The 13,696-nt window shown below is 29.6% G+C and overlaps 1 protein-coding gene across 1 annotated transcript; it reads left to right on the top strand.

Annotated features, from left to right (window-relative positions):
• The first annotated feature begins 8,570 nt into the window (after window positions 1-8,570).
• On the top strand, window positions 8,571-11,485 carry SdhB (Succinate dehydrogenase, subunit B (iron-sulfur)). The gene is made up of 4 exons (XM_065512167.1): window positions 8,571-8,819; window positions 9,172-9,470; window positions 10,425-10,559; window positions 10,624-11,485. The coding sequence occupies exons 1-4, from the start codon at window positions 8,757-8,759 to the stop codon at window positions 11,015-11,017; spliced, it is 891 nt and encodes a 296-aa protein (XP_065368239.1). The 5' UTR covers window positions 8,571-8,756; the 3' UTR covers window positions 11,018-11,485.
• Window positions 11,486-13,696: the final 2,211 nt, after the last annotated feature.

Below are 13,696 nucleotides of genomic sequence, written 5' to 3' on the forward strand. Positions count from 1 at the left end.
TATGTTGAAACTTTTTTCTGTGTATATTTCTATATAAAGTGCAAAAAAGCAATTTCGGTTAATCGACAATTTTAATTTGTTAATCGATTGAATACCCTGGAAATAACTTATAGTTTATATGTACCCACTTTTTTATAACAAAGTTTAATTTATTGAAAGTTTTCCTTACCAGATGTAGTCGAATTTGACACCCTGTATATAACCTGTTTCAGTCGGTCTAGGCGTTTAGAAAATTCAGATTTATTACCACTTTTTTCGATTCACACCACTGTGCGATGACTGGTTTCACATTTTTGATGTTATTTTAATTCCACTGATAGATAGTGAGTTCCTACAATCACATTGGTTCCCGCTCACAATTTGTATTCTCTGCTACTTAATTTTGTTATGCTGTGATGTTTATTTAATGTAAACATACAAATTCGCCAGCCCAGTCATCCAGCCATCGCACGCAAACAGAGTGAATATTACATACAAATATACATATGTATTTCCTTGTGGCTTTACACTAATCACTAAACGAAATGAAAAATAACACCGCGAGGGGTTCAACATCTATTTTATGCTTCGTTTACACTCACAAATACGTTTGGGGAATTTTCAATATAGACGCCAACAAATATTGCATAAATATATTTGTGTATTTGTATTTTTGGGTGCAGACTAGGATGAAATTAAATTTTTAAAATGTAAATATAAATTATAACCTTTTAAATTCTTTAAACATAATTTTCATTTCAGTAGACAACGGTGGTTTCCAAAATGTTGTCCTTAATGTCCTGAGGTCATTTCTTTGGAATTACTTTGCAGATTTTGTAAAGCACCTGAAAAAATCTCTTAAGCTTTAATTGTCTTAAAGATAAATGTTTAACTAAAAGTTTTTGTACAATGCCAAACTCAGCAGGAGAGAAAATATTGTATTCGGCTGTGCCGAATCTTATGTACTCTACAATAATGTTTTATCCATTTTGAACTTACATTTTTATATCACACACTACTTATTGACTAAATGGAAAAAAATTGTACAAATTTAATTTTATATTTCTGTATTCTTTTGTTTAATCCTTTAATAAGAAGACACATTGACCTAGGACAGCCATTATTGGGATTTTTTAAAAGTTTTTGACAATTGTAAACAATTGTGTATTCTTTTCAAAGATTTAGCCGTTTAGAAGTTTTTGATTTATTTCCCCTTTTTTCTTTAGTTCCTCTGCACTTTGCAACTCGTATTACTGGCAATTTTGTTAAAAGAAATGTTTTTTTTAAATCAGAACTATGTATTTTTAAACATTTTTTTATTTCTTTTCCAGCATAAAAACCGTTTATAGAGCTCGTTAAACTCATTATAGTCTCACTTGTAGTAGTAACACTTTTAAAAAGTTTTTGCTTGTTTCTCTCCTACACAAGTTCTTTTTGTTTTTGCTTTATTTCCCTCTCTAACTTTCTTAGCAATTAACTGTTTTGATTATTGTTGTTGAACTAACATTGTTTCTGTTTTTTTTGTTTGTATTTGTTTTAGATATTTCTCATTCTCTCTCCTATTCGTCTTCTTTCCAATATTATGTCGTCGTATCCTTCATATTCCCCATTAACGGTAATTGTCGTGTAAAATGTTGTTAAATAATGTCTTCTTTATAAATGTATGTAAAGCCGACTGTTTATCTGTAAATAGCTGTATTTTCTTTCACCTTCCTGCCTTCATATTTTGCACATTCTGTTCATCATTGTTTTTCTTAGTACTCGTTGTTGTTGTTAGTATTCTTGTTTTGTGTACATGTGTATTTATTTGTCTCCTTTAATCACCTTGTTTAGGCTAAAAAGTTTTCTTTTTTTTGTTATTGGTATCACTAAAAAAGAACAATAGCCATGGTATAAAAAAGCTGTTAAGGCAAATTGTATTTAAAGAGTTTTGAAACAAAAGAAATTTACACTTTTAAAACAAAGAACTTGTGTGTAAGTAAATAAATAGAATAAGCAGTTGAATATACAATGTAAAAAAATTACCTTAATGCCAAAACTAAAATCCTGATAATTAGGGCATAAAAAAGAACAAAAACACAAGTTTTTAACCATGAATCTTCCTGTTTTGATCATATTCGTTCGGTAAACACATACACCCCTTAGAGTCCTTATGGAATTTCTATTTGCATTCCTTTAAATTTCGAAAAACTCTCGATTTTATTCACAATTTGTTTTTAAAATCGAGAAAATTACATGAGATGTAAATTTATGTTCGTTCTCATATTTTATGATGATGTAGTCGGATTTTATTGATTTAATTAATATGTATTGGAATGATATATATATTAATTCAATTTAGACATCAAAATTTAAAAAAAAGCATATATAATATTTGTTTTAATAAGATGCACTCTCGATGCAATTTTGGAAATAGAGTAAGTACAACTTCAAATATACATAAATAAACCATTATCGAGAAGTCGGATTTTATTGGTTTACAAAACCAATGCAATAATAATAATCACAAAGTATACAGAGGTGTCAAATTTGACAGTTCAAAAACACTAAAATCAGCTTTTTTTGAAATTGTTTCGATAGAAAGAGAAAACAAATTTGCGGTTTAATACAGACAGTGGGTTAAAACAAACAACTATAAATAAGCACAAAACCAAACCAGTTGAAATTGTTTCGAGCGAAAGAGACAAATATATTTTTTGTCATGTCGCCTCTGTATACTTTGTGATAATAATAATTGCATTTTTAAATTTTCCAAAGCATTTTTTTAATTTTACCTAGAGAATTTTGAAAATTTTATAAATATTATTAAAATTTATCATTTTTTTAAATTAATTCAATATAATAATGATATTCTTGTTGTGAAATATGCATTCTCTATTTAAAAAAAAAAAAACTAAAAAATATGTGTTTACCGAATATGATAAATATCGATCCAAGGTGGAATGAATACACATGATAATATCCACGATGGAGAATACATGATATAAACTAACGATTTGCTTTACATTATTTATTTTTTAATGGGTTCATTTTACAATTTGATGATTCCAGAATTATTTATAAAAAGTTTTGAAATCAGAATTTTTTGAAACTTGAGTTTTTCAAAAAAAAAAAATCAAACATTTTTGTTTTATGAAAGAAAGCTTTTTTATCTATCTTCTACTCAATATTTAAGGACTGACTAATTTTATAAAACGAAATGACAAAAATTTAAAAAAAATGTTCATCAAACCTTTTAACAATATTTTTTATACAATTTTTCTTATGTTTAAAACGAACTTAATTAAAATTTCTAATTAAATTTTATAACTCTGTTATTTATTTATTTCAAAGTCGCAAAATAAATAATAAATAAAAATAATCTTGGAGATTATTTTCTTAAAAAATTTATGTTTTACTTACGTTTTTTGGTTAAAATTATATGAGTAATAAAACTAATAAAAAACACTTAAAATTTGATTGTTTTTTTTTAAATTTAGAGATTTATTAAAAAATAATTAAAAATTAAAAAAAAAATTCAAATAAAATTTGGTTATTTATTAATTTGGAACTACATGAAAATAATTTGTTTCAATTCATGTTATATTCCTAAATATTATTATATATACATACAGTATTGGCCATAATTAAAGCACCCCCTCAATAGATTTCTTCAAAACATAATTAATTTTGTTGATAAAAATTCTTTTTTGAATTGTGATTTGTATATATTTTATATATGTAACTAACATTCATTTAGTAAAAGATAATTTTATGAAAAATTAATTTAAAATGATAAATCATATAAAAAAAAACATATAGCGCAACGGACAAAACAAAATCACCCTCTTATAAGATGTTTAAAAATTTGACTACGCTACTGTATATTTGCATTGTGAGTTAACGGGACTGACAACGAATTGATTTAAAAATTCCTGAAGATAAAAATAAAGGAAGTGAAAAAAACAGTGGCATGGAAAAAGTAAGTAAATTAAAGTTATTGAAGACTGAACGTGTTACGGGCCGGTTGCACAAGCGAGGTTTCCGACTAACTCTTTTCTTTCGATGACTCTCAGGAGGTCCCAACCCTTCTCGCCTGACGCGTACCCGAACATAAAAGAAGAAACACTTGAAAACTGAAACTACTGATACTAGAACATAACTTAACAAACACAAGAACCAATACTATGAGACAGTTGTTATTCCCATTAATTGCCCTCCCAACCTGGTCAAAAAAGAAATTGTCCATTACAAATTGATTTTCAACCCCAAATCCCACCAGACCTTGCCTTTACTTACCGGTCTACCATTGGCTTAACCTTAATTAATTAAGCCAACATATTTTTATTTTTAAATTGTAAACTACAACATATTTTATTAAAATTTAAAAGAGTATATAACCAAAACTAACAATTTATTTCCTTTTCTTGTTTTTTTTTTTTGTTTCCTTTTTTTTTTATACTAATAAAATTCAGAATAATACTAATAATAAATTTAACGATAAATCTTACAATACAATATAAAGATATTCTTTTGTTTTTAAATTTATTTTTTTCAGCCGTTACTTTTTTTATAATTTCTAATTTGTATATATGTTTAACTTTACTTCAATCAAACAAATGATCTTTCTGATTAACAATCTCTGACTTTATATATTTCTTCCCTTATTCAGAGCTCAAATTATAGAATTTTCTCTTATATATTTATTCCTACGGTGTTCAAATTTTCTGAGACTTAAAGGAGCTCCCTGAAGTTCACTAATCAAATCTATTTCCTTGATCTTTCTTGCTATCATTAATTGTATTTTTCGCGATTAATTTGAGCACTAATGGAATCATACATATGTATGTTTTTTTTCTTTTGGGACTCGCTATATATACAAACTAATATATTATTTTTTTGTTTCTTTTCAGGCTGTTTTTTTCTTATTTTATAACACAGATACAACACACTCACGTAACACACAATATTTTCACACAATTACACAACTCACATATATTAAATCTATCTTAAAAAAAAACTAAATTCTATAATAGCTATTTTTTTTTAGATTTTTTTTTTTTTTTATTATTTCTTTTCTTATATTTGGCACCTTTATCTATACCTTTTTTAGCACTGTATCTTTGATATATTTTGTGTTTTCTTTCCAATTAAGACAATAAATATGTTCTATACCTTAATTTTCAGTGCTTTTTTCATTTTTCTTTTCAAATACTGGTAATTTAAAGATATTCCTGCAACATTTCTCTTCTCATATTTACAGTTTTGGAGAGTCTCAGGACTTTATTTAGATTTACAATAAATTTGTTACCTGGCTATTCCTCTTATGGCTGTCCTTTTCCTTTTTTGAGAACATACAACAATTTGCTCCTTGGACACAATATTTTACTTAGTCCCAGTTTATTCCTCTGTGTGATTGGGAGAATAGCCAGCTATGTATGTGCAACAGCACAAAAGAAATTTGGTCACCAAAAAAAATTCTTGTTAATTTTGAATTATTTCAATGTATTTAACATCAATATTAAATATCTATCAATGTTTTAAACACGAAATTTCTTATACAAAATTCGCAAAACATTAAGAGATATTAGTGTTGATTGTAAAATAAATATTCACATTGAAATTATCTTAAACACTTACGTTTTTCTATTTTTCTTGTTATATATAAAAAAAATTATTAAAATTTAGTTTTTACACAAGCATTTATAGGGTAACAATTTTTCTTTATGCTTCACCACACACTCGATATATGTTGATAGCCATAAGACTTGTAAATTAATACTGACCTTAACTCAAAGCATATCTCCTATTATATTATTTCTACTATATATTTCCAACTTCTTTGCCGCCTATTTTCTTTTCCAACATACATAAGTAAATATTTATCAGCCTATTTTCGCGCTGCTTTTTAAACATGGACAGCTCAAATGTTTTTCCCGCTGTTTTTCATCTTACATAGGGAGTATATATTAAATAAGGTAAAAATTTAAATATATTAAATTTTCCAAATATCCAATACTTTTTTGGCGGATTTTTCCCAATTATTTATTATTAGGCCTTTATCCCCTCCAGCTTTATTATACCGCCTACTTTTCATACTACTCCCCCTTATTCTACCAGGCTGTCAGCAATTTTAGTAACATCAGATTGATTTCATTCATAACATATAATTTAAATAATTTTCAAATTTTCAATATTATTTTCAATGATAATACAACCCTGTTACCTTTTAGTACTACTTTTTTATACTTACTAAACACGTCTACAAATATTTTTACTATCAGCAAAGATGCATTTAATAAGGAGCACAGCTGATTACAGACCTAGCATGCGATAACGTCAAACTACATATATAAAAAATATTCGGCGGATCACCATTATGTCAAACTTCATATATAAAAAAATAAGTGAATTCGCTTGTATTTATTTCAATTCGCCACTGCTGTCACCTTGTTCAATACGCCTTGCTATCAGCTGTATACTGCATTTTCTTAATTGAAGACGATTTTCAGCACATAAACATGTAAGTATCAATTATACACATTAATTCTTTTGCATTTATTTTTCCTTACAGGATTTGGACCAACTATTCTGGCCTTCGGAATCAAGGTGGTAGAAGGTATCGTTCCAGAATTATTGTTTCTCCCTTAATTAATATTTTTCTTCCCTTTTTCTTTTCTTCACAGGTAAATTCACATCAAAAATCCACTGGGATTTGGGCAGGAGTGGTGGCTCCATAGAAATAGGCCCTTTTCCATTAATAATATTAGAAATCCACTGGGATGTGGCAGGAGTGGTGGCTCCAGATCAATTAGCCCCTCCCAAATTAACATCAAAAACCACTGGGACTTGGGCAGGAGTGGTGGCTCCAGAGAAATAGGCCCTTTCCCATTAATATTATTAGAAATCCACTGGGATGTGGCAGGAGTGGTGGCTCCAGGTCAAATAGCCCATCCCTAGAAAATTTATTACCATTTGGGGGACATTGAGGCAATAGGTGTCTCGTCCCTGGCGTTCCCTTATGGTACCCCCACGCAAAATTTTTTTTTAAGGTCAGAGGCGGGTGCCTAAGGGGTAAAGCAACGCCTCCTTGCCAGTGGCGTAGCTGCCAGACGGGTTTGGCTATCCCACCCGCAACAAACGGGCTTATTATCACGACATGAATTGAGTAAAAAATATTCAATTAACAACGGATCAGTTTTCTTTCAGGCTCATTTCAAAGCATTAGCAGACTGCTCGCATATCAACTGCAGGACGTCCGCGGAAAAAACACGATATTATTTATGATTCTGATCAAAAGAGCAATTCAAAAAGATCATACAGCATCATCAATCAAGTATGAACAAGTTTAAGATTATGCGTTAGCGAAAGAACAATCCGTAGAAGAGCAAGAAGTCGAATTATTCAGTTGACGACCAGCAAAAAAACCCTTTATATATCAGTCAGCTAAGAACAAGAAAGCTAGACTGGAGTTTGCCAAAGCGCACACTAGAGTGTCCAAATATGGAATACAGTAAGTACGAATCTCTGACGAATCCAAATAAAACTTAAAAAGTTCCGATGGAATAAGGCGTGTGCGCAGACCAAAAGGAGAAAGACTGAATCAATAATCCTAAGCAGACAAATTTATATATATAGGGCCTCCTTTAAGAGCCTCATTTTATAAAACGCAACGGCAAATCATTTTCCCAGTATTCATTGTACAAATTTCTATCAAACAAATTTTGTATGCAACAAAATTCAAGTTGCTTTTTTATTGTTCCCAGTATTTAAAGTTTAAAACCTTTTTTTCCCAGTTTCATCCTACAAATTCAACTTCTTCCAACATCAATCACATACAAATAATATTAGGATGGAAGAAAAATAAAAAAAATTCCACGAAAAACGCTGCATACTTTTGGGATGCAAAATAAAAACTTTCGCAAAAAGTGATGCATACTTTTAGGATGGTCGTGACCTTGAAATATTTGATGACATAACGGAATTTGTGGTGAATTTCTTTTTTATTCACCACGATTTTTAATTCACCACCATTTTTATATTCACCACCATTTTTATTCACCACTCTTCTTTAATCAACCACAAACGAAAAAAAAATTTTTGGTAGCGCCGCCCCGACTACCGAATTTTTTTTCTTCGTCTCCCCTCCACCCCTCCTCCTCCTTCCTCTTTCTTCTTTCTCCATGGTGACCTTTTTTTTTCTTCTCTTCTGCTCCCTCCTCTTTCTTCTTCTTCTTTTTTTGTGGTGCGGTTTTTTTTTATTACAAAAACTCCGGTTTGGGTATTATTTATGCGGAATTTTACAAAAAAAAGAATACGGGAATTTTTTTTACGTAACAAAAAAGTGTCATCACTAAAACGACAAAACGAACGAGTTGGATGTTATCGATAACTGTTAGTTAGAGCAGCATATACAAATATGTAGTCAATTTCCTAACCCAGTATTTGTATAACCTTTTAATTTATCCAATTCTTTAACCTTACTTTGTTTAAAAACACCTCTGCTAGTTTTTATATTATACAAATACAACTCTGTTTATTTTCATTTGACACATTTTGACAACTGTCAAATTGCAAAGCAAATGAGAGAGCAACATTATTTTTTTATCCATTTGGCCAGTCTGCTGTGAGAGTTTTTCAATAAACAAGTCAAAAAGTTTTCCACGGGAAAACAAAAAAAATTTCGAATTATTTTCATTATTCGATTCGTAAATTGTAAACGCAGTGACGTTTCAATTATAGTTATAAAACAAGTTTAAAGTATAAAATTAGTCTATACTAAATAAACATAGGACACAATGTTGGTTAACGAAGCCCGTTTGATGTTGAGCCGTACTGGTGCTCTGGCCGCACGTCAGCAGGTAGGGATTGGGTATCTTCTGCAACCACCAAAAAAATATAAGTGGGGTCTTCTTCTTAAGAATAAAATTTTCTTACATAAGCATTTAATATGGGGAAAAATAATAACAATATTAAGAAAATATCACGCAAATGCAACAAAATTATAATACTTTGTATTAGTAATTTGAATTTTGCAATAAAAAATTGTTATGTAAACCCTCGATTATTTTGTGCTCGTATAAGAATCATGTGCAAATTAAATTTGTCAAAAGTTTAACACCAACCACCCCCTCCATCTACGTAGTATATTAAAATTATATTTTTATTAATTATGTTTATTATATTTATTTAATTGGTTGAATTTTTATTTAGTTGCGTGCTCTAACCTCTGGCAGTAAACAAAACCAGCAGGCTCAGGCCCAAGAAACCCCTGAACCACAAATCAAAACTTTCCAAATCTATCGTTGGAATCCCGATAATGCTGGCGAAAAACCATATATGCAAACCTATGAGGTTAACTTGCGCGAATGTGGACCCATGGTTTTGGATGCTTTGATTAAGATCAAAAACGAAATGGACCCCACTTTGACTTTCCGTCGTTCATGCCGTGAAGGCATTTGCGGCTCCTGTGCCATGAATATTGCTGGTACCAATACATTGGCTTGCATTAGGTAAGTGTTGTGTTGCTCTGTTCAAAAATATGCTGAGGAAGAAAATGTGTGTTCTTTTGTTTTTAACAAAATGTTTTAAAGACTGAAAGAAAGTATTGTTGGATTTTTTGTTGTTTTAATTTAATTTAGTGGAATTTTCCATGATACAAAAATATTCTAAATCAAGCCAGTTTCTATGGTCGACCTTTTTAGTAGGTATACAACACGTTTAACATTAGATAGATACATATGATAATATAATTGGTGTTTTCCTTTACCTGTATGGCAGACAATAAATTTTATTTAAATAACTTAAGAAAACAATCAATAGAAAAACTAAAACTTAGATTTCTCGCTTATTGTAGACGATTTTAAAATGTTTGCTTGGAATATATTCAATCTTTTTCATTTGAAAGCTCAATGAATTGTATTATAAAGTCTATATAGTCTTTAAGATATTTGAATTTAAATGCTTGCACTGCTCCTTAATGCATATGCTGCATCTTAGCAAAAAGTTCTTTATTACTTCCAGTAATATTGAGTCTGGAATTGAAACTATTGTCGCTCAAACTTATTCATGTTTACAAAAACCCCACAAGAAAAAATCCGGTGGAGTTAGGTCAGGCGTCCTGGGTGGCCAACAAAAAGTTAAGTTTCTTGAAATGAGACTGTAATATGAGGACTTTGGATAACCAATTTTAACCACAAACAGACAGAAAGCGGAGCTCTTAACTTTTTTTCAACAGCTTTTTTATTAAGCAATACTTTTCTTATAAGTTTAATTATCAATACCAAATTTTAATTCAAATTTTAGTCTTTAAATAATTTAAATAACCAAACACATTCGTTATCTTTCTAAAAACATGAAACCACAAAAATATATAAACACACATAAATTCTTAAAGATAAGAAATCTCATTTAGAGTGAAATTGATAATATTTTAAAGAATAATTTTTAAAACTATGTATTTTTAGCAAAATCGATACCAACACCTCGAAATCATTGAAGGTTTATCCTTTGCCCCATATGTATGTGGTGCGTGATTTGGTGCCCGATATGAATAACTTCTACGAACAATACAGATCTATTCAACCCTGGTTGCAACGCAAGTATGTCTTTAATTTCCCCATCAATATTTGAATATTTTACTTATAATATAATAAATCTTAATAGGAACGAAGCCGTTGAGCAAAAGGGCAAAGCTCAGTATTTACAATCTGTTGAGGATCGTTCCAAATTGGACGGTTTGTATGAATGTATTTTGTGTGCTTGCTGCTCTACCTCATGCCCCTCATACTGGTGGAATGCCGAAAAGTACTTGGGCCCTGCTGTACTCATGCAGGCTTACCGTTGGATCATCGATTCTCGTGATGAGAATACCTCGGAACGTTTGGGCAAACTTAAGGATCCCTTCAGTGTTTACAGATGTCACACCATCATGAACTGCACTCGCACCTGCCCCAAGGGCTTGAATCCCGGTCGTGCTATTGCCGAAATTAAGAAACTTTTGTCTGGTATGGCTTCGAAGCCTGAACCCAAATTGGACACTGCAGCTTTGCACAAGTAGATGACTGTTGGAGGAGATTTTCTTTTGCAAAATTATGTCATCGCTTAAACGATGTGTTTCCAGTTTTTCCTTTCAATTCTCTTTGTACTTATAAAGTTTCCACAAAAAGAACAATGTTATTGTTTGTCAAGAAGCATTCTGATTTCCTTTACTTTTCTTTTAAATTGCTGTAGTTTGCGATTTAATTTCACAACAGCTGGTGTGTTCTTGCTTTCAAACCCTTTCTTATGATTTAAGTTTTGCAGCTTTACTTTTTTTATTTCCTCTTTTTTGTTTGTGTTTTTCTTTTATATCTTAATTCCGCTTTTTTATTTATTTGTTAGACATTTTTACCATTTTGACTATATATTTTTCTTAATTTATTTCCGAAGTTAATTTTAGTAAGAGAGAAGTTTGTAGTAAAATAGTAAATAGTTATATATCGTATCGTATAAAAAAATAAACTACAGTTTATAAAATTTAATTAAAGGAATTAATAAATGCGTATAAAAAACATATTAAAATAAAAAAACGTTTTGAACATTATTTTTAAAAAACTGGTAATTTTATGATTTCGAGTTTTGAAATTAGGAAATGAAAAAATTAACAAACTCAACGGGAATCTGAAGAAGCAAAACAAAATCGATTGGTATAATTAATAATTTCGGAATATAAAACATTCGAATGGAGAATAAAGCAGAATATGGGCATTTGCGCAGTCACGAACGAGACATTCATACGCCTTTGAAATTAAAATAAATTGAAATTTTTTTCTTAATTACATTTTTCAATAGCATATTTGTATCACTATGTTTTTTGCAACATATAGGTTTTGACAATTAGAGTAACTTCGGGTATTGTGGACTATGCGTCTAATGTGGACCAGTGTCTTTTTTCAGAAACTATTGAAGGTATGATAAAACTGATTGGTCGTACATTTTACAATTTGTTTGAAACGACAATTGCACATTTGCTTTCATGAGTTATTGATATGTTGACTTTTTATTCTTGTATTGAAATTAATGCGCCTGCTCAACATTTTTTTCGGCTCAAGAAACAAAATTTGGTACAGTTACTTGGTAGAATTTAATGTTTGGTTGTTTTATATAGTTAAAGTGGACACGTAGTTTTGCATATATTTGGTAAGAATTTAAGCACATTTAGATTATTAGGTAAAAATAACTTTTTACCACTGTAACCCAAGTTCGTGTAATGTGGACCACTTAAATTACTTGATTATGTACTACTGGTCCATATTACCCGACAATAACTATGTACTTTGTAAGCAATCTATCTAAGCCAAGAACGCGACTTTTTAGTTTGTATTAATAAAAATATATTGAAATTAAATTTTTTAATCATTCATGATTAGCTGGTTCATGAATTTTATGTATTAAATACTAGTCCACATTACCCTCATATAGTGGTCCATATTACCCTCCAATTTTTTTAATGCTGATTTTTGGGTTCCTTACAATATTTTCACATAAATTGTTTATCCTTTAACGGAAAAAATATTCAACTGCAAAAACCATTAGAGAATACATTAGCTAATTTATTGCTTCACAACTCTTTTAATATCCATATATATTGTGGCCAAAATTTAGAAAAAACAAAACGGTAGTCCACATTACCCGAAGTTACTCTATATGTTTCCAATATACATACTAGCAATATACCTTATTGAAATTTTGCATAGGTTTTTGTTTTACAACTATTAGGATGATTTGTCACGCGAAAGACAATTAATTAAGTCAATCAAGAATTTATACATACCCTCATATTGATAATCAAAATTTAAATTTACAAATCTACCGACGGACAAAGGCCAACAAAACTTTGTTGACCCACAGTGATCAGATTATTATTATTACCAAGGTTGGCACCGTTACCTCTGAATTACATTTTCAGCTCAACTGCCGTTACCGATGCCGAAATAAGTGCAATTAGCGTTACGGCTAAAATACCGTTATCGATATAATCGTAAATACAGTTACCGATATTCTATAAATAATTTCAATTATATACATATATACTAATTATTGTTTTCAATAATAGAGTTTAATGAAATCTACATATCGATGGCTTAATATAAAAAAGGCATAACTCGATTTTTTGTTACTTTACAGGAGAAGGAAAAAAATTAATAAAATCCATCAAATTTTAGACACAAAAAAAGTTTAAATGCAATTTTTAATAACAAGAGACATCACATTTATTTCTTATTTAAAATTAATTTTTTTTTTATTTTAATGAAGTTATTTAATATAATTCTTTTTTCATTGAAATTTTTTAAAATAAAAAATTAGTTACGCCTTTTTTATATTAAGCCATCGATATGTAACTTAAAATACCATCTTGACCTTTTTATTAAACTTTAAAATAATATTTATTTAAGCTTAAGGTTTTATTTATAAAAATTTATAATATTTAGCTACATCATTTTGTGTAGCTTCTTGATGAAATATTTTTGAATGAATTACGTAACCCTAAAATACCGCTACCGACATAATCCAAATTAGCGTTACCGTTGATTAAACAGAAGATATTTTATATTTGAATACACATTTTCTGCAATCTCATCAATTGAGAAAATATCTGAGAATTCCTCAATGGTCTAGATTCTATTAAACTTAGGGTTATCAGCGAAGTATTTTGACAATTTTCCCTGATAAACTTCTAAAAGAGTAACAACAATTC

Source organism: Calliphora vicina, chromosome 5 (assembly GCF_958450345.1).
Source record: "Calliphora vicina chromosome 5, idCalVici1.1, whole genome shotgun sequence".
Taxonomy (NCBI): domain Eukaryota; kingdom Metazoa; phylum Arthropoda; class Insecta; order Diptera; family Calliphoridae; genus Calliphora; species Calliphora vicina.

Excerpts from the sequence above, each read along its gene's own strand:
- SdhB (XM_065512167.1), top strand. The coding sequence starts at position 8,757 with ATGTTGGTTAACGAAGCCCGTTTGATGTTGAGCCGTACTGGTGCTCTG. Across the intron at positions 8,820-9,171 it reads CTCTGGCCGCACGTCAGCAG|TTGCGTGCTCTAACCTCTGG; the intron begins GTAGGGATTGGG and ends ATTTTTATTTAG. Across the intron at positions 10,560-10,623 it reads CAACCCTGGTTGCAACGCAA|GAACGAAGCCGTTGAGCAAA; the intron begins GTATGTCTTTAA and ends AAATCTTAATAG.